At 44.0% G+C, this 26,048-nt stretch overlaps 1 protein-coding gene across 5 annotated transcripts in view; it reads right to left on the reverse strand.

Annotated features, from left to right (window-relative positions):
- The window catches only part of Gramd1c (GRAM domain containing 1C), a 77,838-nt gene extending 67,877 nt beyond the window's left edge, over positions 1-9,961 (reverse strand). Inside the window, exons 1-2 of one of the 5 annotated variants that reach the window (XM_021184889.3) lie at positions 9,846-9,961; positions 3,679-3,825 (exon numbers count right to left, since the gene is read on the reverse strand). In XM_021184889.3, coding sequence (XP_021040548.1) covers positions 3,679-3,825; positions 9,846-9,932 — 234 coding nt within the window. In that variant the 5' untranslated portion in view covers positions 9,933-9,961. Of the gene's footprint in view, positions 1-3,678; positions 3,826-6,132; positions 6,324-7,806; positions 7,854-8,071; positions 8,150-9,845 lie in introns of those variants that run through there. The other 4 variants (XM_021184890.3, XM_021184891.3, XM_021184892.3 and 1 more) reach the window with 4 other exon arrangements.
- Positions 9,962-26,048: the final 16,087 nt, after the last annotated feature.

Consider the following 26,048-nt stretch of genomic DNA (forward strand, 5'->3'; position numbering starts at 1 on the left):
GTAAAAAGGGACACAGCTCTTGGTTCCCTGACTCTGAAATGGCCCTGGCATTCTTGATTTTGGTTAAATAACACATTTCCTGCCTCATGAGAACGTTCCTGCTACGCTATCGGGTCTTCCTCGTGTTGAGTCTGAATTCTGTGAACTCTGCCTTTTTATTGCATTGTACTGATTTTCTGACATTATCAGAAGAAAAGAAAATCAAACAACATGGAAAAGTCCATGGTAGAAACCAGATTCAATTAAAGTAGGTGGAAATAAAATTTCTTCCAGACTTCCTAAACATCATTTCTCTTGGTTATGGTACAGTTGTATGTTGCGTAATGAGTTTCTTCAACAGTGGACTATTTAAATTTTTTTAAAAAGTAGACTATATACTGATACAGTTAACCCCATTCTTCCTCCTCTCTCCAACCCCGACCACTCAGAAAGCTTCCAGATAAATACGCTGGGGTGGTTCTATAGAGGGTGTGGTTTGATGCTTTGGTCGGGAATCTGGGTGGCCACATGCTAAGGTCCATGTCCCCAATTGGTTCTTGATTGATCGATAAAGATGCCAGCAGCCAATGGCTGGGCAGAAAGAAAGAGACGGGACTTCCAGGTTCCTAGGAGACAGGAGAGGGCAGGAAGGGAAGATACTTGGGAGAGAAATCTGAAAGCCTCTTGGACAGCAGGACCTTTGGGCTTCACAGAAGATAACCGGGCAACTAAGCTGAGGGCAGAGTTAGAGGTGTTGAGCTAAGAGTAAAGAGATGGGTGTACTAGCTGCTAAAGGCTTAACCATCCACTGAGCCAATAAGAGAGGATAAAGATGAGCTAATGCTTGTGTGTCTTTCGTCTGCAGATTCAAAGATTCCCTGGGCGGTTGGTTGGAAGTGTGGCCTGCGCAGGAGCATAAGGCAGGGTAGTAAAACTCTCGCAACATGATTCCATGAAATTATAGGAAGCTAAAATAATTCCTATCACCTAGTCACGCTGCACCAGTCTTAATGTCACGGTGCGACACATTGCTCACCTGTCTGTGGCAATGCTACTGCAGATGAACCTCCTGAAGTGCCAGAACTGCCCGCCCTATGAAGGTCTAGCATGCAATCTATGGACGGTGCATCATAATTGATCATGTGTGTCTGTATTAGTACACTTTATGCTGGCTGCACAATGATGAAGTCAGCCGACAGTACCTTCCTCGGAGCACGGGTTCACACTAAGAAATGACTTAACTACACAGACACTGGGCCCTTGAATTAGGCCGCCCAAGTGGCTATGCTACCTGAGTGCTGGTATTCCTTGCTGCTTCCCAGGTATCTTCATCAAGCAGTTACTGTATCTTCAGTGACCTCATCAACTTACATAAGCCTATTAAAATATGACAAAAGCATACTGAGGGAACTCCAGAGGAAGAGGTGGAGAATCGTGTTCATAGCTGTGTCTACCAGAACTCTGGTTAATCTTGAGCAGGGTCTTTAAGGTTTGTTTCTCTGGTCTAGAATGTTCTGGTGTTTGGCTCAGTTCCAGAGGTTCCTTAACTTCTGGGAAAGTCTCTCATATTCTCAAGATGTCATTCTGATCTTTAAGTTCATTCAATGTGAATGTATACAAAAATTCCTAAGACTGTGAAATTATCTTAGAGACCGAAACAGAGGCAATGAAGACCTTTGATGCTTTGCAAATTTTAAAACATGTAAGTCATCTGGACATCTTGTTAAAAAAAAAAAAAAAGAACATCTCAATCTAGTCATTGAGCCCAAGATGTTGTATTTTATCCAGATCATAGACAGTGACGGTTCTGTTGCCCCCTACACCTTCAGATGCAAGCGTCTGGTTTCCAAAGTCTTATTCTGTTGCTCTTTCCTTCTATAACTGTCTTGCTTTAAGTCATCCAAGAGTAACCATAGCTACTTAACCCTCAGAGCTATAAAATTTCCTCAGTTACATCAATATCAGCTATAAAAATAAGCTTAGCCAGACTTCACACAGAGAATGAGAGATCCTGGAACACATAGCCCTAAATGGGATGTCCCCATCAAATTCTCCCCTGCCCCTTAGAGCTCAGGGAAGCCACAGGAAGAAGGGACAGAGAGAGTGTAAGAGGCAGAGAGGATAGAGGACACCAAGCAAACGAAGGCCTCTAAGGCAACATGAGCAAACTCATATGAACCCACAGACACTGAGGCAAAAACACAGAACCTGCGTGGGTCTGCATCCATGCAACATGTAGGTCCTCTGTGTATATGTTGTGGCCTCTAGCTTAGAGTTTTTATGGGACTTCCGAGTGTGGGAACAAGTGGGTCTCTGGTTCTTGTGCCTTCTCTTGGGCTCTTTTCCTTCTGTTGGTTTGTCTTGTCCAACTTCAACATGATACTTTTTTATTTATCTTATTATATTGTATTTTGTTACATTCTATTATTACTCTTTTCTAATGAGAGTCAGAAAGGAAGTGGACTCAGACGAGCGAGGAGGTGGAGAGGGGCTGGGAAGAGAGTGGTAGGGAGAACCACAATCAGGATATATTACTTAACGGGGGAAAAAAAATCTGTTTTCAACAAAAGGGAACAAAACTAAGTCTCAGGAGTCCAAGGCTAGCCCTAGCTGCATAGCAAATAGGAGACCAGCCTGGACAACTTAGGATGCTTCTGTCTCTCCCCTACCCACAAAAGTTTCTAAATGATATATAGCTTTTTTTCTAAGTGTCCAAGAATGATATAGTTGATACAAATGGCATGATTTTATTTATATTATTTTAGTGTATTTCTTAGCAATAACATATTTTCCTTAGGTTGTGGCTAACCAAAAATAAAACATAGCCTTATGATGTTAAGTCTTTTACTACGAGGAAGTAAGAGCTTACTAGCTATGTGAAGAGTCAGAAACAGCCATGTGCTGACTTTTTAATTATAAAGAGGATGGCAGCCTGTTGATAGCCTCTTTATAGCCTGTTGATACCATGTCCTTTAATGTCTATTCTCAAGGATACAGGATACCCAAGGTGGGTTTCCCATAAACCAATACTGGAATTATGGTTGCTGTGTGACGATCTTTAAACCTCATTTCTAGTTGTAAGGCATGATATTTCTATCAAATACCAAAATCCTCATAGGAATTGCTGGCTTTGGAATGAGCCATTAAAATAACAAATGTTAGCATTCACACAGTGACAGGCACGTTCTTCTATAACACTCCACAGTCTCGGTGTGCCTACTGGGAAGTCATAGTCTCTTTTTATGTGGGGAAACTGGAAGGATAACAGAGTCACACTTAAAATGGATCTGAAGATCTAACTTAAAAACCCATCTTCTAGCCATTACACACTGCAGAGCATGCATTGTGAAGCTGTGCTTGCCACGGGAACCGATTCCTTGAATGAAAATTACATAAAATAGCTTGTTTCTGAGTAGGACTCAGAAACATGGTTTATGCGATGTTAGCGTCTTTCCAATACGGCTGATAACACTAAGCACACAATCCAATTGTAAGGCAGTATTTTCACAAGGAGACAAACAGATCACTGCACTCCACCGACCAGACAACAGTGCCTTCTAGTGGCCAAACAAAAAATAATGAGAAATGTCATTGGGTCGCAGAAGTCACAACATCTGAAATCTTGAAGCTAATCACAAAGGATTAAATAAATTATTGTAGAATTAAAGAGAATTTGTATTCAAGATTAAAAGATACTACCCAAAAGCTCCAATCACCGCTCCAATTGTGTGTGCTCGGTCCCTGTTTTTTGGCTGATACTATATTCTCATCCACAACAGGGCCGGGATTTTCCTCGGGCTCTTCCTGTAGCTCGGTAGCCAGACTTGAATCCCCTTCATTTACTGTCTGCAAAATAAACGCCAACAATTTAAGTTTCTTATCCACAAATGGCATTTTAAAAGAAAAACGTGTTCTGAATATATAAATTACTTTTAAATTTCATTTTTAAGCTTTCTTTTTATAAACACCTTAAATTATTTATTTGTGTGTGTCTGTCATGTGCACCCCGAGGATCGAACTCCCGTGGTCAGGTTTGGGGGTAGGCACCTTTAACCCACTAACCCATCCTGCCAGTCCAGTAAATTAACTTCTAAAGAAAAAAATATTTGGGGCTGGTGAAATGGCTCAGAGGGTAAGAGCACTAACAGCTCTTCAGAAGGTCCCGAGTTCAAATCCCAGCAACCACATGGTGGTTCACAACCACCATAATGAGATCTGACACTCTTTTCTGGTGCATCTGAAGACAGCTACAGTGTACTTATGTATAATAAATCTTTTTTTAAAAAAAGAAAAAATATTTGAACACGTAGAAGATGGAAATTAGTGGCTGGAGAGATGACTCAGTTGGCAAAGTGCTTCCTGAACAGGACTGAGGACCCAGACTTAAACAGCCCCACCCCCTACCCCAGCATCCACATATAAGTTGGGCATGAGTCTAATGCAGATGGTGATGCAACAGGTGGACTTCTGGGGCTCAATGGCAAGTAAATCTTGTTGAATTGGCTAGCTCTATGTTCAACAGAGACCTTTATCAAACTATAAGGTGGGGGTGACTGACAAGATAGCCCACATTGACCCTTACACATATCCATACATCACAAATACATATATGCTCACAAAAGACAGGAACTAATGTCTTTGCTTCCTACCATTTGTCATTTATACATGCAGCAGACATCTTCCAACCACGACCATTTGCTAGGTAGTTGCTGGTACTAGAAATACAAAAATAGGGGGCTGGAGAAATGGCTCAGCGGTTAAGAGCACTGACTGCTCTTCCAAAGGTCCTGAGTTCAAATCCCAGCAATCACATGGTGGCTCACAACCATCTGTAATGAGATCTGACACCCTCTTCTGGAATGTCTGAAGGCAGCTACAGTATACTTACATATAATAAATAAATAAATCTTGGGGCTGGAGCAAGCAGGGCTTGAGCGAGAAGGAAAAAAAAAAAGACGTTTAAAAAAAAAAAAGCAATGTAATGAGAGTATGGCCACTTTGGAGAATTGTCTGTAATGCCTGTATTTGGAGGGAAGATGGGGAGGATGATGGACAGCAGGCATTATAAGAGATCATGACGCACCAGGCTCCGTGAACATCATTACTATTGCTGTTCTTTAGCCTTTGTCATAGCAAGACCATTCCTTGGGGTTACAAGGAAAAGCACCCAGGGCACCAGGCAGTAGATCAAATGTGTTAAGTCTACCCAATTTAAGCCCGGGTTCTTAAATCCTATGAAGTAACCATGGAAGGTGCCAACCCTGGTAACACTGATTTGTGGCTCTCTGGAGGGAAAGATTCACAAACCATGCTAGGGTACAAAGAAGACCTGCTTTACATGAAGGACTCCCACCAAAGAGAAGGGATCGACAAACCTGGACACAGGGGGAAGGAACAAACAAAAGTCTATAATTTGACCCAGTTAGAAATACAGTATTTATTAATTTTTATAATGATTCCCTCTTCTCCCAAATCTTCAGATCGTTTCTCCAATTTCTTACGTGTTTGTTTGTTTGTTTGATGCATATGGTGCTTTGCCGACATGTGTGTCTGTGCACTGTGCGCATGTCTGCTGTCCTCAGATGTCCTGGAACTGAGTCACAGATAGTCGTAAGTCACCATGCGGGGGCTGGGAATTGAACACCAGTCCTCCGTAAGAACAACGAGTGCCCCTAACCACTGAGCCATCTCTCCAGCTCCGTCATGAAAATAACTTAATGAAAAAGTTGACTTTTGTGTCTCCATCACATAGCTTCTGAATTAACTTCAACGCTTGTTGAAGATACATCCACTAGCAAATCCCCATGGCTTCCATCAGCATGGTTACTGCTCATGCTCTCTGGGGAGTTATTTACACAGAACAAACAACAAGGGTTGCTGGGCTTGCTTCACTTCGACCTTGGCCATCAACATCACTGCCCTAGGTTGGTGAATAGTTCAGCAGGTGAGGACATTTAGTTGCTAAGCCTGAAGACTTCAGTTCAATACCCAGAGCCCATGAGGTGAATGGAGAAAACCAACCTCTCAGGCTGTCCTCTCACTTCAACACATGCGACATGGCTCACACACATACACACACACACACACACACACACACACACACACACACACACGTTCGAGCTCTCCATAAATGAATGAATAAATGAATGGTACCTTATTTAAATTATTCATGGTCACCTAGGCCCACGAAATGCTACTGCCCACGTTTTAGGTGTGTCTCCTCTGTCTGCCCTCCACAGACAGGTCCTGTGTCTTGCCTCTCTGGTAGTTTAGATCCTGTCAAGGTGACATAGCACTATCAAATGCAAACGTTACCGACAAGAGCTCAACTGAGCCAAATCTAGACTTCGTGATGCAACTGTTGCATGAGGGCGTGCGTGTGTGGCCTGCCCTGCCCTCTTTGCTGACACAGAGGCCACAGTCCTGGAAAAAGGTCATTCCTCTCTTGAACCTAAAGCAACTTGGGTTTGACTGAGTGTGCAGCAACGGGCGTTCGGACATTTTCTGGACAGCATCGAGACATACTGCTCCCTGTGCTGGAGTTCTGCAGAGGACTGCTACTTTTTCCCTTAACCAGACAACCCTGGTATAGGGCAGGCCCGAAGGGTTTGCACAACTGGCCGAAACTTCGGGAAGTCCTCTTAACACTAGCAGTGAAATGCCCTGGCTAACAACCAGCTGCACCGGTACATTTTATAGATTCTTGGATCATAACCTGAGAGTAGAATGAACAGTTTCACTGATACCTGGAGCATGAAGCAAGGCCACACATATGTCTATATACACTAAAGCCGTAAGACAAGGCCTGCCAGGCGCTCCTGATTCCTCTTCAGAGTTCTAGATATACCTGTAGTGTACAGAGCTTTGTTTATCAAAATACAACGGAGCTCTTGAACAAGGTTTTCAATAAAATTTCACTTTTCAACATGAATTTCAGGGTTCAGGTCTCAGAGGGAACACAGGGGCCTTTAGTTAAAATTCAATTAAATAGTATGGGGGAGCTAGCATAGTAGGTAAGACATCAAGCATGAGGACCAGAATTCATCCCCAGATCCTCCCCAACACACACACACACACACACACACACACACAGGCTCAGCATCCTGGCATGTTTGTTATCTCAGCTTTGGGACAGTGAAGACAAGCAGAACCCTGGACTCCTTGGCCTGTTGACCAGCCAGGCTAACCTGATCTACCAGCCCCAGGAGGCTCTTCATCTTGCTCTGGGAAGGCCTTCCCTGCCCTCCCCCAGAGACCTCAATTATGTCAGTAATAGACATATCATTTCACACTCTTACGGTTTGAGCATGGCACTATCAGTTCTATGTTAGCTGTATTCCACAGAAGGGATAACACACACACACACACACACACACACACACACACACACACACTCCTTACTTAGCTATTAGGTACAGCCCTGCCTGACAGTTGTTGTACAGAGTTCATCAGTATCCTATTTCATAGTAATGATTTGTCAGTCAATTGAAATAAGGCATTCATTCATTTATTCCTCCAACAGTTTTTTGAACCATACCCTTCACTACACTAAAATACTTCTCTGAAAGAAAAATATCTACACACAAGCACCGTAATACTGTGAGGATACTGTTGAGAAACGCGAGTAAGCCCGCAATGAAAGGCTTTCACCCTAAAGCTAATAACCAACTTATCCATTTGTCAGATAGGATAATAATAAACAAACGACAGAACTAGTTGAAACCAAAAACTTGATTGAGACTTAAACTTTGTGAGCCCCGCTAACCAACGACGGAGAGGCTGGCAAGAGGAATACCAAGTCAAAAATCACAATGGAACCAGACTCACTGGGGTCTGGGGCTGAGACATCTGAACTCGGGCATCTCAGGGACCAAATTCAAGCACTTAACACTCTGTCGCCTAGCCAGGAACAGGCTCGCGGGAGACACAGGAAACCGTTTCCTTGGTAACAACTTTTCGAATTACGCCAAAGAGTACAGAGGAAAGGGAAGGGAGGAATTAATTATCATAATCGGAGCGGGTTCAAACAACCGTGCAGAGGAAACTGCAGGCGAAGCCACCTCTCGGGAGCCAGCCCCTCGAGGCTGCTTACCTGGCGCGCCGTGAGAGCGCCCTCCATCGCCGCACCCTCCCGCGACACCCCGCACGCGCGTCCCTGAGAGCTCCCGGGCGGGAGAGGGCCGGCCAGGCGCGTGCCCGACGCGCGGTCCTGGCTGCAGCCCTCGGAATCCCCACCTCCAGATCAGGCCGAGCGCTTTGCGTCCTCTGGCGGCAATTAATGACTATTGCCTTTGGCGAAGTCCTTAAAGGCTAATCTGTGAGCCAGGGCGTTAACCACCCTGGAATCAGTGATGAGCCTTGAAAAGCAGAGGGTTTGTTATTCTTTGATGGTCCTAGAATTTCAGCTTGGAAGAAGAAGATAGTGTTCTGCAGATAGGATGGTTGTTCTCTAATATGAATGTACTAGACCTCATTAAAATGTACAATAAAATCTAATAAAACAGGCAGGGCGATAAGAAGTAGGGAGGCAGGAAAACTGTGACTTGGGGATCAGCCTGACCACACTCAAGTTCAAGACCAGACTTGGGCAACAGGGAGACTCTGTCTCACAAGGGAAAGGGGGGGGGGGAAGCAAAACAAACAAAACATCTAATAAAATTTTGTTTCTCTTTTATACCAATAAAACTCACTACGCAACACAATTAAGTACTAGAACAAACAGAACTAGATAGAGCCCCGTGGAGAGGCACAGCCTGGTTTCTAGCATTGCCACCTTAGAGTAAAAATACGAGGGGTTTGGAGAGGTGGTTCAGGGGTTCAGTGTTCAGTGTGCTTTCTGTCCGTGCAGAGAACCAGTGTTCATTTCCCAGAACCCTCATCAGGCAACTCACAGACTCCTGGAACTCAAGCTTCCACCAGTACTACACTTAAGTGCACAACCTTGCATTCACGTTCACACACACACACACACACACACACACACCTCTAAAAATTATTATTTAAGGAAAATAATGGTAAGGATATTGGAAAGTGTTCGGGTGAACAGTGTTAACATCTACTTAGGCTTGAAGGATGGATGGTAATAGAAGCCACCAATTGGAAGAAGAAAAGGCGCTTAGGGCTGGGGTGGTAACAGGCTGTGGTTATAATGTTAAGTGTAAGAGCAGGTGGCTGACTAGAGGAGCAAGATAATACCACAGAGTAAGAAAAGCAGAGGCTTGGAATTGAAACAAGAATTACTGAAAGAGTAAGACAGTAGCAAAGAGAAAGGGGGTGATAAGCAAGGACCAGAGTTCTTCAATAGGAAAAGAAACCTCAGGCAGGCAGGGAGGCATGTGTCAGCAATCATGGCACTAAGGAGGTGAGGGGAGCAAGATTGGGAGTTCAACGCCACCCTCCACTGGACCTTGCTACATAATGAGTCTGAGGCCTCAAAACCAGCACCCCTCAAAAAAAGAAAAAGAAAAAGAGGAACACGAACTGTAAGCTGGTGGAAGGATCTAATACTTCTATCAGAAGTCTCAGGTACAGTTCTCAGTCATGAATTTCCAAGCTGGGATTTAAAGAAAGAATGAAGGAAAGAAAGAGACCTGCCCTTTCCATGGCTTTGGTGGCACTTGGGTGACTATCACTGCATGACACTTTCACTCCAAACCTTAGTATCAGAGTGTGAGAAGAGTCATTCACTATCTCTTGTGATTTCCATGGGCCCCAGATATGGAAACAGCACAGGTGGAAAGTTCTGGCTCACGGTCGGTCTCTCACAAGACGGCGCTAAGTGATTATAGGCAGCTCCAAGCCACTGAACCACCTGGCTGAGGCTGATCCTGAGCTGGGAGGATCCACTTTCAGAGAGTCTCACTCACAGGGCTGCCAGCCTGGCACTGGCTCTTAGTCTGGGGCCTCGGTTCCTCTCTGCTAGGGCTTCTCCATAGGACAGCTTGAGTCCTCATGCTTCGGCCGTGCCTTTCCTCAGAATGTATGATCCAAGAGACCTAGACGGCAAGTACAATGCTTTCTATGACCTAACCTTGGAAGCCGCATATGTTCACACTGCATTCTACCGGGGTCGGTCTGCACTGTGTCACTAACAGGGACAGGACCACAGCTACTTCTGGTGACACTGGAGAAAAAAAAAAACAACCTGAGTGGGCTGCAGAGAGAACAAGATCCTCAGAGGAAAGGCAGGAGGTCGTGGGAGTTTAGAGAATTTTCACAGAAAATACAGAGAACTTAGAATTCAGTTTGTGTCTCACCTGGAATTCCATAGAACACTTAGGAAAGAGGCTGGGGGTTGGAGGAGGGAGAGTGGTGATAAAAATAGGAGTTGAAAGAGTGTGTGTGCACTGCCAGGACCAAACACAATCCTGGGACCTCCTATGTATCCTGTCCCATAGAGACCCATTGGGCCAGGCTGCTATTCTACTGCTGTGCCAGGGAAATGTTAGTGATCCCCCAAAACTCACACAGGAGCCGATCTGATGTAACTCACGGCAGGGTCTTTATTCTATTCGAGCTAGCTTCCCCACCCCGACCTCCAACGCACTACCATCATGAAGGGCAGTAGTTTTGGTGGTGGGGGAGTCCCGAATGTCTGTTGGGGTAAGACTTTATAATAAGCAGCAACAAAGAATACGTGTGCAAGCATCTAATTGGAAAGCTACTGTCGCCTTTCACATAATTGGTTGGTGTTGGGAGTCATATCATAAACTTAACTTCTGCTTCCCTCTGCATTAGTGGTCATTAGGCAAGGGCTGGGCTTGTAACCTGGGGGTGCAGGTTTGCTGGGAGAATAACCTGGAGACACTGCTAAGCCGGGCAGTGGTGGTGCACACCTTTAATCCCAGCACTTGGGAGGCAGAGGCAGGCGGATTTCTGAGTTCGAGGCCAGCCTGGTCTACAAAGTGAGTTCCAGGACAGTCAAGGCTATACAGAGAAACCCTGTTGAGAGAGAGAGAGAGAGAGAGAGAGAGAGAGAGAGAGAGAGAGAGAGAGAGAGAGAGGTATTCTTGGGGTTTAGCATAAAGACTGGAGCTAGATTCCGTTTTATTGGGGGCAACTTGGAAACTAATGCTCGGTACCAGCTTGTTAGTTTACCAGAGTTCAAACTTAGGTCAGGTTCTCCAAAATGGAGTCTGAATTTGAAAGTTTTGGCATCTCACTACATGTTTTAATTTTACTCTTTACTAAGTGAAAGTTCCCTGAAGTATAGTTCTCTAATTTACGTTTCATCTCGTGAAGAGTTTTAAGGAATTTAGACGCTTTGCACTGTCATGTTTTGTCTTGTTTTTAATCTTATGAGACAGGGTGTCATTAACTAGTCCAGGATAGCCCAGAACTCCTAGAAATGTTATTGCCTCAACTCCCAAGTGTTTGAGATTACAAGTGTGTGTGCCACCACACCTACCTTCAAAAATCCTTAACGGTCAGTCTGATTAGCTTCTATCCAAAACTCTCAAGAAATGCCACTAATAATTTTGAATCTCATATTTCTAGTCTTGTTACTGCATAAAAGTGAGTAAATACATGGGGTGGGATAGCTCAGGGCTTAAGTGTACCCATCCAGTAGTTACAACGGTCTCTGATCTTAGTCTAACACCCTCTTTTGGCCTCCATGGGCACCAGGCACACACGTGGTGCATATGCACACATGCAGGCAAAACATTCACATACATAAAAAATACATCTTTTTAAAAAGCATATCTGTACATCGTTTAATTTTATTCCTAACCAAAACTAAAGAAGAATTGTACACAGACAGGACGAGAAAGAAGGCAAACGCGAGGAAATTTTGTAAGCTTTGAAGCATGTAGAAGAGGATTCATAAAACGGAGAAAGCCAAGTCTCAAACCGAGTACGGGGAAAGCCCGAGGACCCACCCGACTTGCACCAGAATCCTCAGAAACCTGGGGACCAGCTACAGTAACACGCCTCTGAAACGAGAGGCCAGTGAGAAGTGTGTACTCTCGATCATCCACTCCGTTCCTGTAGCAAACAACTTTTCAGATATACAACGCATCCTTAAAGCCACGGCTTGCCAAGAAACCGTTTATTGAGAAACAAATAAACCAAACTGTGGAATGCAAACAATGGAAAACAGAGAGCAAGGAAGAGAACTGCCAAGAAGATGCTGCAGGCAGTTTTTAGAATGGCCAGTGTGGACTGGTTCTGGAAGGTGACCAGTTTAGACTGGAGCAGTCCCACCTAAGAAAGAATCTAGACGAGCGCATCTTCTCCCAGATCGCACAGCCTCCTCCCTTCCTTTTCACGGAGAGAATTCTACCGTGAGCCAGAACGCGACCTTTGGCTTCTGTTTCCTTCCTTGGTGTTCTGCTGCTTTAGCCCGCAGTGTTTGCTCGGTCACTCCTGAAAGCTGGAGGCTGCTGCAGAAGGTTTGGGAATAGAAAGCGTTAGACAATCCGTTCTCTGGGCATTATTTCACCAAATACTCATCTTTTGGTCAGTTGCTCCAAGTACCAGGGACTTGTGCCTTCTAGGACAACCTCAGACACTGCACACTGACTTCCCTGGAAAGATACTCATGAACTTGCAAGTAATCTGAAGTCAAATCATGGCCCACGGGCACAGATGGGTACAATTTCTCTGAGAACCTCTATGTCCGTGGTTCTCAACTGGTAAGTCGAGACTCCTTTGTAAGTCAAACAACAATTTCACAGGGGGTGCTGAAAACCACTGCGAAAATGCAGTGATTTACAGTATAATCCCTAAGTTTCAAAATTACAGGTATAAAGTAGCAACAAAAATAATTTTATGGTTGATTGTCGGGGAGTGATTCCCAACATGAGGAACCATATTAAAGGGTCCCAAAGTTAGGAAGGTTGAAAACCACTGACCTATGTAATAGTGCAAAAATAAGTGACTTTTTTATGAGGTAAAATTGGTTCTTGCTATACAGATCTTCTTCTTTACATTAATATAGTTAGGGATACAGGTGTGAATGACCCAGCTCTAAATTAAAACAGGGAATGATTAGTGCAAAAGTCAAAGAAGTGTCTACCTTTGGGGGAAAGAAAATGGAAGCAATTGGGTAGGAACATATAGAGGTTTTCTATGTTATACCAATGCTCTATTTCTCAAACAATCCATAATACATATTATACATATATTAAATAAAATGAACAATTAACAAAAGTAATGGTCATTTAACATAAATATTGCCTGCAGCTGTTTTTTGTTTGTTTGTTTGTTTGTTTGTTTGTTCTGAGGCAGAGTTAAACCATGTAGCCCTGGCTGGCCTAGAACTTTCTATACATACAGACCGTCTGTCTTCCAGTTCAGAGATTCACAGGCAAATGCTAGGATTCAAGGCAGGCAGCATTCTGCTTGGTCTACATCATTGCTTGTTGGGCGTTGCTTAAGAAAATCTTATTATGATTTGTATAGATTTTGTAAAATGAAAGCCGCCAGAACCGACTCACAGCCTGAGAGGAAAGACCCAAGAAAGAGTAGAGGTTTAGGAGAAAACGGGTAGAAATAAAGGTGAGATTTCCTGGAGCAGAAACACGAGTGCCGTGGGCTAGAATGTAGAGCGTTGAAATAAGGTTTAAGCATAAAGCTGAGGTTAGGATTTGAGTCAAAAGGAAAAGGAAGGAAAACAAGCCAGTAGAGTTCCTAGGTTGCTTGCTCCAGGTTCCTCGATGCATGTTTCATTAAACTGTGAATTATTTAAATCCATCCTGAGCCAGTTTCTAAGACGAGATGTCTTATGCTATCTAATGCTGCACTATGACATCTGGCAGTAAATAAACAGGTACAGTTGCCTTGACTGCCACTTCTCTGGGTAACCCTGCCAGTCCTGGACCTTGCTCTGTAGTCCAGACTGGCCTCAGACTCATAGAGATCCACCTGTCTCTGCCTCCCAAGTGCTGGGATTAAAGATCCATGTGCCACCACCGCCCAGCAGGTTTCTGTGAATCTTGTAAGAACCACTTTGCTATAGCAAGGGTATAAGCAATGTTTCCCAACAATTATCAACAGTAGAGTTAGATATCACAAAATGTATTGATTTTTTTTCTAATTTGTATTTATTCTTTAAAAATATCATATATGGGCAGTAGTGCTGGTGGTGCATACCTTTAATGCCAGCAGCACTCAGCAGAGGCAGAGGAGGCAAAGGCAGAGAGGCAAAGAGAGAATCAGAGAGTCAGAAAGTCAGAGTCAGAGAGAGGCAGAGAGGCAGAGAGGCAGAGAGTCAGAGAGGCAGAGAGGCAGAGAGGCAGAGAGGCAGAGAGGCAGAGAGGCAGAGAGGCAGAGAGACAGAGGCAGGCAAATCACTGAGTTCAAGGTAACCTGGTCTATAGAATGAAGTAAGTTCTAGGATAGCCAGGGTTGCACAGAGAAACCTTATCTCAAAGAAAGAAAGAAAGAAAGAAAGAGAGAGAGAGAGAGAGAGAGAGAGAGAGAGAGAGAGAGAAAGAAAGGAAGGAAGAGAAAGAAAGAAAGAAAGAAAGAGAAAGAAAGAAAGAAAGAAAGAAAGAAAGAAAGAAAGAAAGAAAGAAAGAAAGAAAGAAAGAAAGAAGAAAGAGAGAGAAAGAAAGAGAGAGAGAGAGGGAGGGAGGGAGGGAGGGAGGGAGGGAGGGAGGGAGGGAGGGAGGGAGGGAAGAAAAGTTCATATATGTATATAGTGTATCTTGGTCAAATCCACCCCTCATCCCAGCTCCCTCCAGGATGCCCCTGGCTCTGGCCTTCCCATCACATCTCCCTCCTAACTTCATGTCCTATTTATTTTAGTTCACTGAGTTCAGTTAGTGTTGTCTGTATTCACACGGGTGTGGGGTCACCCACTGGGGCATGGGGAACCTACCAGTGACCACATTCCTAAAGAAATCCATCAACCCCAGCAACTGTCCACTGCAAACAGCTCCTGTATTCAAGCCTCTTCCTAGAAAGCGTACATTTTCAGGAACGACATGATCTATTTCTTTGGCTCTAACATACCACTAGAGTACTATTTAATGAAAACTTCTAAGGACCATTGGCAATTTAGCAGAAATAATTCATGGGTAAATGTTCATTCTGCCTAGGAGAGATAAGAACAGAAATTGTGTTCACAGGAGTAGGGAGATGGCTCTACTGGTACAGCAAGCTGTGTTGTACAAGCTTGAAGACCCGAACCCATCTAAGAAGACAGATGCACCAATGACTGTTGGCCTTTGTGGACCTATGCAGATCTATCTGCAAGACCTGAGATTTGAGGACCTTAAAGAACGAAGTAACGTACAGTCTAATGCTGTAGACAATTTTACTTTAGCTTCAGTGTGCTTTTATACACGGATGTAACAAAGAAAGCAACGATCCAAGGAAGGTTGTTTGAATTTAGAAAAGCAGGATGAGAGAAACATGTAAACAAATGCCAGTAAGCACATACTAAATATTAACAAAGTAGCCCTTTCCCAGAATTTTCTCAGGACAGACCAATTTAAACACAACGGCTGGGCACGTTCTATAGATTGCATCTGGGGAAGCATGAAAGCAAGGCAGAAGGTCATATCCAGATTCAGGGCACAGTGAGGGCAACAGCACTCAGCAGATCCATTCACCAGACTGGGTTCTTTAGCTACGTCCCAACACCCAAAGAGAATTAACGTGTCTTATAAATTGAATGCAAATATTTCTCACAGGAGGCACGGAATCACATCCAAGAACAATCCAGGGGACAAAATGCACTTGAGGTAAAAGTGCCTTTAATCCTGGAACCTCTCTCACAGTTCCCTGAGGCCTTGTTCGCCCACATTCTGACATTTCCTCCTTTTTTATTTCTTTTTTAAAAAGATTTATTTATTTATGTGAGTATACTAGTGCTATCTTCAGACACACCAGAAGAGGGCATCAGATCCCATTACAGATGCTTGTGAGCCACCATGTAGTTGCTGGGAATTGAACTCAGGACCTCTGGAAGAGCAGTCAGTGCTCTTAACCGCTGAGCCATCTCTCCAGCCCCCGCCTCCTTTTTATTTCTTAAAGCAAGAATAGCCAGTGCGGTAGACAAAGCCAAGTGCTCGTGGGCGTTCATCTCTGTTTGGAGCCATGGACACTCTATGAGAAGTATGAAAAGACATATAATAAGTGCAGCACTAGGTGCAAGAGCACAGCACATGATCCTGTGCCACCAGGAATGAGGTTCCATGACCTGTAAGGCACCAGCAACCCCTTCTGCTGTGGCTTGTCCTGAAATTCCAGGCAATTGTTTAGAGAAGGTCTGGAAGATTTTATCCCAAAGGGCAAGTTCCCATGCACCTCTTGTAAATGATGGTGCAGCTATAAAGGCTCTGTTTAAATCAAGCAGAGGTTATACTGTAACTAGTAATGCTCCAGTCACATCGAAGGGCTAACTGCTTGTGTAAATCTAAGACCGGTTCCCCCAACCATAAGACTGCTGATTACAAACATCCTGTAATTTGGCTTTCGGTTGTCCATCAAAATGTGCTTGACGTATAAATTGTCCTGTGACCATCTTTGCTTTCTCTTCCCAGTTAACAAATGGAAGCACAGGAGGATCAGGTACGGAAGCCCAGCATGGCTCAGCAGTAACAGCTGCATTGAACAATGGCAACATAGCAAACCCAGCAATTCTGCAGTCAGACCCTTTCCCTAAGATTTCATCACGTTTTTTTCCCCTCGGGCACTAGTTTTTTTTTTTTTCTTCTGAGTCATTATCAGGAGGGAGGGAAAGAAGGAGGGAGGGAAAGAAGGAAGGAAGGAGGGAGGGAGGGAAAGAAGGAGGGAAGGAAAGAAGGAGGGAGGGAGGGAGGGAGGGAGGGGAGGAGAGAGAGAAAGAGAGAGAGAGAGAAAGACAGAGACAGAGACAGAGAGACAGAGAGATTGTAAACCACTATAATTGTAAACCTGTGCTAAAAATTCACAGTATGAAATTAATGCTATTTTAAGGTAGCTATATTTGTTGAAAAGGCAGAAGAAAATACAAATATCAATGATAATCTTTGCCTCAGATTTCAAAATGGTACATTTAGAAATAAGCACAGCCTAGAAAACAGAATCTACCTGTGATTTAGGTTCTAGAACAGAAGAAAGACATTGGAGTACACACACACACACACATACACACACACACACACACACACACACACACACACATATACATATATACATACATATATATAAAATATACACACATATACACACATATATACACACATATACATATACATATACACATACACATATACCTATATGGGGACTTGAATCCTCACTTTGGTCAACCCCAAAAACAACAACCAACAAGGGGGATGAGAAGGTGCCTTAGTGGGTTAAGAGCACTGTCTGCTCTTCAAGAAGACCTAGGTTCAATTCCCAGCACCCACCTGGTGGCTCACAACCATCTGTATCTTCAGTTCCAGGGGACTCAGTGTTCTCTTCTGGTCTCTGCAGATCCTGCACTCATGTGCTACATGGACATACATGCAGGGAAAATGCCTATACACATAAAATTAAACGGAAGGGAAACAATTTAAATGAACAACAGTGTTAGATGTCCTGATGGGGAAGCAGTACACTTCTATTTGGGGGAAAAATGCCAGAGAATAAGAGCAGAGTCCTGTGCATGCTGGGTAAGCACTCTGCCACTGGCCCACATCCCTGGCCCTAAAGCCTGCACTCCTCTCAGATCCTTGGAAGGCCTTCTTGTCATGAGCACATCTCAATTATACTCTGATAATAGGTGGCATGCCTAGGCAATCCTAGCTGCTCACTAAAAGCATCTATGGAAGACAGAACAGGCAGAGTTCTGTCAGCTGGAGCAGGGCCTCCAACAGAGAAGCTCTCAAAATGACATTGTGAAGAAGTCGTCTCAGGTGACTGAGAGAGAAAAGCAGGAGAGAAGACACCCATGGGTGTGTGCCACACCCACTCCAGTGAAGTCTGTGTGGCAAGTCCAAAAGCTTGGCTGCAGTCCTGAGGCAAAACGTTTCACGGAAACTTAGTCTCCTGGAGCCTTGGCATCCCGTAGCACGAATGCTCCAAACTTGTCCTTGCTATAGTTGGTGAATGGTTCTGTGTGCTTTCTTTCAGTATTGTTTTATTATAAGTGCCTCCAAGGAATGATTTGACAAATACCTAAATTAGGTTGAACTTTGCTTCCTGGCCTTCACCAATGTCCTAGACAGTCCTTGAGCTGACCCTGGGCGTGGAATATAGTAAGAATGCTACCTATTCAGACGAATTGCCTCCAGTATTGAAAGAGAGATAGTGAAAGAAATCAGGCATTACTATCTACTACATAGAGTTAGAAATCTCAGGGAAAGCTTAGCAAAGTAAGTTTAGAATTCTTATTATAGTCATGTATGGCAGACTACATTACTTAATAGAAGAAAGTTCCCCACAAAATCCTTAGAGTAGCAGCCAAGTCACTCCCATATTCAGGAATTTACCATGGTTTAGGAAGAAGATCAGGCTGTGGTTTAAGGAGGAACTAAAGTATTGCATTATTCATGAGGTTAGCTAAAGCAGAACTCCCTTGCACATATTTTCACTAGCCCAGAGGAATAGCATAGTTAGGATTTACTAAGAGCTGGTTGATGGTGGGTTAAACAATAAATCAGAATTAGAACTATAGCTTGGGCATGAAAGAAAGCCCTTGCCTCGGAAGGGTAAAGACCTCACACTTGACTTCTAAGAATATAGCTAACCTTAGATAGAGCTGACCTTGTCTCAGTTGTTACATTGCCTAGTTCCTGTCAGTCTTTATGTATGCATTCTTCTGTTTTGTGTAAAGAGTCATTAAGCATCCAGTAACTTCAATGCTTTCTTCTGTAATATAAATTTGATGCTTGCTTTGAGAAATTACATTCAGATCAACACTCCCTTATGTTCATGTCTGTTTGTTACCCCACCAACTCCTTGCCCACCTGGGTACCAGGACCCTGATTCTCCCACACGTTGAGGGGCCAACTGAGTCCAGTCCGTAACAGGTGTGCACCCAAAGTTTAGCTTCAGCCTGATCCCACAGGAACTCTGGGCATGAAGGCCACCATAGACATAGAGATCCCGAGGCATGAGGGTTGGGTAGTGTCCTGGAGGGACAGGGGACATCCCTCCACTGCCCAGTGTGGCAGCTCCTATGGCCCAAGGCCCATTTCAGTGATGTGAGTCTCAAGCAGTCAGCTTCCAACTGACCCAGAAACAGGGCAAGGCTAGTTCTTCAATGGAGACTGCTACAGATCAGTGTGTGTGTGTGTGTGTGTGTGTGTTTGCGTGTTTCCCTTTGGTCTAACTCTTCAACATTTACTTTTGACTTAATTTTGACCATTTTAATAGTCTTTAATATATTATTTAATATGTCTGTGTGTCTGTTGTTTGATTGTGTGTATTCTGTATGTATGTATGTTTGTGTGTGTGTGTGTGTGTGTGTGTGTGTGTGTGTGTATGCACATGCATGAAGGATGGAACCCATGTCCTCTCACACAGAAACCCTGAAAATGAGCTAAATCCCCAGCCCTCCAACAACCGTCTTGTTAAATATCTATGTATTTTAATTGTTGTTATTTTCAGATAGTCTTACTACTTAGCACTTAGCACAGGCTGGCCTTGAACTTGTGATTCTCCTTTTTCAGCCTTCAGAGTAGGGAGATGACCAACACATGCCACCACTCTCAGCTTGATCATTTTCCTCTTTATCATCCAGAAATAAAATCAATAATTGACATACATTATTTATAAATAAAAGATAACAGGGCTGGAGGGATGGCTCAGCAGGTAAGAGCACTGACTGCTCTTCCGAAGGTCCTGAGTTCAAATCCCAGCAACCACATGGTGGCTCACAACCACCGGTAATGAAATCTGACACCCTCTTCTGGCATGTCTGAAGACAGCTATAGTCTTTGAGCCAAAGAGAGCAGGGACTGAGCCAGAGGAGTTGACTGGAGCAAGTGGGGCAGACCAGAGCAAACGGGAATGACCAGAACAAGCAGAGGTCCTAAAAACTGAATTCCCAACAACCACATGAAGACTCACAACCATCTGTACAGCTACAGTATATTCATATACATAAAATAAATAAATAAATCTTTAAAAAATAAATAAAGTGATCTTATAAAAAAAGATATCATTCAGCTCAAATATAAAAGAAGTGCCATGAAATATGTAACTCAAAATGTCAATGTGCAGGCATTTCTACAAAGAAAATATAATTATGGGGAGTGGAGAGCTGACTCAGTGGTATGCATCAATGCATGCAGGCATTAATTAATTAATTAAAAAGTAAAGTCAGATATTTATGCTATAACAGAGTTACTGTGATGCTAACACCCCAAGCCAGAGCACTGAGAACTTGAAAAGCAGCTGGAAAATAAACCAACAAAGAAAATCATGTAGAATATTGCTTCCCCAAATGGTGAACAATTCTTGAATAATTTCCCCCAAGAAATGAAATATACTTTCTCCTTATTGTGCATATTACTTACGCTCCTGCAATTTAAAGCATCTATTAAGAACCATGCCCAGAATACTGTGTGTTTCTATGGCTTAGTTGTAGACACAGAGAATTATAAGTAGCTTATGACATTGTCTCAGAGGACACGGAATTTATGAAGAGTGCATAGTGACTCTACATTCTCTCATGTGTCAAGATGCCTGGTGTCTCTGATCCTCATCACTAAATACTGTCACTGGCAAAGAGATCCCAGTGGCACACACATAGATTTCACTGTTTACTTCTGAATCTTTCATTTCCAAAATGACCCCATTGAGAAAACCTGAACTTTAATCTTTGTATGTGTCTACTTGGAATTAAGGCGTTTTGTTTTGTTTTGTTTTGTTTTGTTTTGTTTTGTTTTGTTTTTTGTCTTTATTAGGGTTTCTATTGTTGTGAAGAGACCCTATGACCACAGAAACTCTACTAAAGGAAAACATTCAATTGGAACAGTGTATTAGTTAGAGTTTCTATTGCTTCGACAAAACACCATGACCAAAAAGCAAGTTGAGGAGAAAAGGGTTTGTTCAGCTTACACTTCCATATTGCTGTTCATCACCAAAGGAAGTCAGGACAGGAACTCAGTCTGGAACCTGGAAGCAGGAGCTGACACAGAGGCCATGGGGGTGTGGGGGGGTTGCTGTTTACTGGTTTGCTTCCTCATGGCTTGCTCACCTTGCTGTCTTATATAACCAAGGACCACCAGCCCGGGGATGGTCCCACCCACAATGGACTAGGCCTTCCCCCATCAATAACTGATTGAGAAAATGTTGTATGGCTAGATCTCATGGAGACATTTTCTCAACTGAGGCTCCTTCCTCTCTGATGACTCTAGTTTTTGTTGACACACAAATCCAGCCAGTTCAGGCAGGCTTACAGTTTAGAAGTTTAGTCCATCATCATCATTGAGGGAAGCATGGCAGCACGCAGGCAGACTTGATGCTGGAGAGGTAGCAGAGAGAGATTCATCTGTATTGGCAGGCAGCAGGAAGTGTCACTGGGCCCAGCTTGAGCACTGAAACCTCAAAGCCCACCCCCAGTGACACATTTCCTCTAACAAGGCCATACTCGAATAATAGCATCACTCCCTGGTGACCAACCGTTCAAATATATGAGTCTATGAGGGCCATTACTATTCACACCACAACTTTCTAATTTGCTTTGGAGGATGATGTGATACGATCACAAAGTAGTGGTCAATGAATATTAGTGGAAATATAGTTAAAGGGGGGGTGTCTTAGTTAGGGTTTCTACTGCTATGAAAAGACACCATGACCACAACGTTAAAAGAAAAACATTTAGTTGGGGATGTCTTACAGTTGAGAGCTTTAGTATATTATCATCATGGTGGCATGCAGGCAGACATGGTGCTGGAGAAGGAGCTGAAAGTCCTACATCTGGATCCAAGGCAGAAGGAGACTGTGTGACACACTGGGCACAGCTTGAGTATATGAGACTTCAAAGCCTGCCCCCACCGTGACACACTTCCTCCAACAAGGCCACACCTACTCCATCAAGGCCACACCTCTTAATAGTTCCATGCCCTGTGGACCAAGCATTCAAATGCATGAGTCTCTGAGGGCCATTCCTATTCACACCATCTTTTGGTCTTCCTAATGGTAGGAATGTGGTACCTGGGCTTGATGGCAGGAGCCATCTTTGACCTGCTGGGCTTTAGAAGAGTTACTGACGGCCTTCCCCCATCAAGTGGGATCTTTTTCTCCATCAGTTAAAAAATTTAAAGATAGGAAAACATGTCAGCAAAAAGTGAAAGTTCAGTGACAAGCATTACAGACTTTAGACAGAAGGGATCCCAGAGCTGGACAGCACTGACCCTGAGGAGTTGGTTATTGGAGTTCAGGTGGCCCCTGGTGACTCTCCCTACTCTCCTATTGGATCTAAGGTGGTCATGGGCCCCTGGAGTAGGGATTGGGACTTTTGCTTCTGAAAGGATGTACTGATAGGATTGGCTGTCACCACTGAGGAGATGGAACCCCTTGTCTCCTCTGGTGTTAACCAAGAAAGAGAAACTTAAGGCAGAGAAGGAGATGTGGAGACTGATGCCCTCCCCTCTTTCTTTCCCTGGGGCCCACGGACTCGTTACCTCCCACCCCCAACCTCCCCACTCCATTTTAAAACAGAAAGGTGCAGGCATTTGAAAGAATTTGGGGAAATCACAGAAAAAGAAAGGTATCTGGCCTTCCCTTGCCTATCCCTGAAAAAAAAATGCAATTAAAATGGCTCTGGTTTTAACCTTGGTCTGGAGCAGGTTATCTGAGAGGCAGCCTCCTTGCAACTGGAGGGAAAGAATACATTTATCTCTTGAAGATAAATTACAAACTGTTAGAGAGGAGAGTCTGAATAGACTGTGGAGCCTGCTCTGTTCAGAAGAAATGGAGCATACCCCGTTTTCCCACTCTTCATAGTCCAACTTATGGGTGCTTAAGCCCATGTACTTCTTCAGGTCCTCATGTATTTTGAAGCCTCTTGCATTAGGTAAGCCTTACGTTAAATACCCTTGTTTGCTTCTTCTCACCCAACTCCCATGAATCCATCTTTCGTTTCTCTTCTGCTTAACATGCATAATGCACAGATGATTTCTAGGGAATTCATTTTTCCTAAATGTAAGATTTTAGAATGTTTTATTTTTAGTTGTGCGTTCATGCATGTGCATGCACACGTGGTGTGTGTGTATGTGTGTGTGTGTGGGGGGGGCATGCAGTACCCACAGAGGTTAGGAGAGAACATCAGACTCCCTGAAGCTGGAGTCATAAGCAATTGTAAGCCGGCAGTCAGAGGAGCTGAGAAAGAAACTGTGCAAAAACAGAATGTGCTCTTAACCACTGAGCCACCTCTCCAGTGTCTCATAAGGTGAATGTCGGGGATATGGCACAGGTGACTTCTGCTCACCACACATGTAATCTTCATTCTTGTATTTGCCCTTTCCTTCTTACCTTTTTTTTTTTTACATTTATCACAATTTTTTTTTATTATGTATTTTCCTCAATTACATTTCCAATGCTATCCCAAAAGTCCCCCATACTCCCCCCCCCACTTCCCTACCCACCCATTCCCATTCTTTTGGCCCTGGCATTCCCCTGTATTGGGGCATATAAAGTTTGCAAGTCCAATGGGCCTCTCTTTCCAGTGATGTCCGACTAGGCCATCTTTTGATACATATGCAGCTAGAGACAAGAGCTCCGGGGTGCTGGTTAGTTCATCATGTTGTTCCCCCTATAGGGTTGCAGATCCCTTTAACTTTTTGGGTACTTTCTCTAGCTTCTCCATTGGGAGCCCTGTGATCCATCCAATAGCTGACTGTGAGCATCCACTTCTGTGTTTGCTAGGCCCCGGCATAGTCTCACAAGAGACAGCTATATCTGGGTCCTTTCAGCAAAATCTTGCTAGTGTATGCAATGGTGTCAGCATTTGGAAGCTGATTATGGGATGGATCCCTGGATATGGCAGTCTCTAGATGGTCCATCCTTTCATCACAGCTCCAAACTTTGTCTCTGTAACTCCTTCCATGGGTGTTTTGTTCCCAATTCTAAGAAGGGGCACAATGTCCACACTTTGGTCCTCATTCTTCTTGAGTTTCATGCGTCCTTCTTACCTTTTGAGTTATTTTTCTATTTCTGTGATAAGACATCATGGACCAATGCAACTTTTACATGAAAATGTTTTGGGGGGTTCACGGTTCTAGAGGGTTCGTTCATGGCCATCATAGTGGGGAGCATGGGAGCAGGCAGACAAGCATGGCCCAGGAGCAAGAGCTGAGAGCCAAAATCCTGATCCAAAGGCATAGAAGGCAGAAAGTTAACTGGGAATGGCATGGACTTTTGAAGCCTCCAAGGAGGCCACACCCCTTACGCTTCCCAAACAGCTCCACCACCTGGGGACGAAGCTTTCCCTTTTGTGTGTGACAAGGTCTCAGGTAGTCCAGGTTGTCTCAACTGCCCATGAATCTGAGTTCCACCTTGAGTTGATCTTCCTGCCTCCATTTCCCAAATGCCGTGATTACAAAACACAATTACATGACACAATGCCCTGTTAGAGGCCATTTTCTACATGTAATAGATTGTGACTGATTCGTAAATTGTTTTGAGGAGCTCAAGTAGATTGTCACTGAGTCAGGAGTGAGGATGACTTAATACAGGCAATGTGGTTCATGCGAAATTCCCTTTGGTATAAGGTACCTCAAAGGGCAAAGCAGTAGCGGGGGCCGGGGGAGGGCGGGTAGGGGTGCGTTTGCAGCTGTATGAGTTCGTACTTCAGGACCTCTACGTAATGTCTGGGTTTTTTTTTTTTTTAAATCTTATTTTTTTTTTCATTTTATCACTTTGACTGACAATCACATGATTCAAATATCCCTAATTATGAAGTACTGATTTAGATAGGGTTACTATTGCTCAAAGAAACACCATGACTGAAAAGCAAGTTGGGGAGGAAAGGGTTTATTGGGCTTACACTTCCACGTTGTGGTCCATCACTGAAGGAAGCCAGGACAGGAACTCAAACAGGACAGAAAACTAGAAGCAGGAGCTGATTCAAAGGCTGTGGAGGGGGTGCTGCTTATGGGCTTGCTCCTCGTGGCTTGTTTAGCCTGCTTTCTTATAGAACCCAGAACCACCACACCAACCGAGGGGTGACCCCACCCACAATGGGCTGAGCCCTTTCTCATTGGTCACTAATTATGAAATGCCTTACAGCAGGACTTTATAGAGGCATTTTCTCAACTGAAGCTCTCCCTTTTCAGATAAGTCTAGTTTGTATCAGGTTGATATAAAACTAGCCTGGCCATTGCCACATCTGAAGTTTTTACACACACACACACACACACACACACGAGAGAGAGAACGAGAGAGAGAGAGCGAGAGCGAGAGAGAGAGAGAGAGAGAGAGAGAGAGAGAGAGAGAGAGGAGAGAACGAGAGAGAGAGAGAACGAGAGAGAGAGAACGAGAGAGAGAGAGAACGAGAGAGAGAGAGAGAGGAGAGAACGAGAGAGAGAGAGAACGAGAGAGAGAACGAGAGAGAGAACAAGAGAGAGAGAGAACGAGAGAGAGAGAGAACGAGAGAGAGAGAGAGAGGAGAGAACGAGAGAGAGAGAACGAGAGAGAGAGAGGAGAGAACGAGAGAGAGAGAGAGAGAACGAGAGAGAGAGAGGAGAGAACGAGAGAGAGAGAGAACGAGAGAGAGAGAGAACGAGAGAGAGAGAACGAGAGAGAGAGAACGAGAGAGAGAGAACGAGAGAGAGAGAACGAGAGAGAGAGAGAGAACGAGAGAGAGAGAGAGAGAGGAGAGAACGAGAGAGAGAGAGAACGAGAGAGAGAGAACGAGAGAGAGAGAGAACGAGAGAGAGAGAGAGAGAACGAGAGAGAGAGAGGAGAGAACAAGAGAGAGAGAGAGAGAGAGACAGACAGAGAGAGAGAGAGAGAGAGAGAGAGAGAGAGAGAGAGAGAGAGAGAGAGAGAGAGAGAGAGAGACAGAGCCCACAGAAGTCAGAAGAGGATGCTGGATCCCTGGAGCTGTGAGCTGCTGGACCTGGGGGCTGGGAACCAAATTCCAGTCCTCGGAAGAGCAGCAAGCAGTCTTTTTTCCTTTTCTTTTTTTAAGACGTATTTAT

Source organism: Mus caroli, unplaced genomic scaffold (assembly GCF_978045245.1).
Source record: "Mus caroli unplaced genomic scaffold, Mus_caroli_1 scaffold_17, whole genome shotgun sequence".
Taxonomy (NCBI): Eukaryota; Metazoa; Chordata; class Mammalia; order Rodentia; family Muridae; genus Mus; species Mus caroli.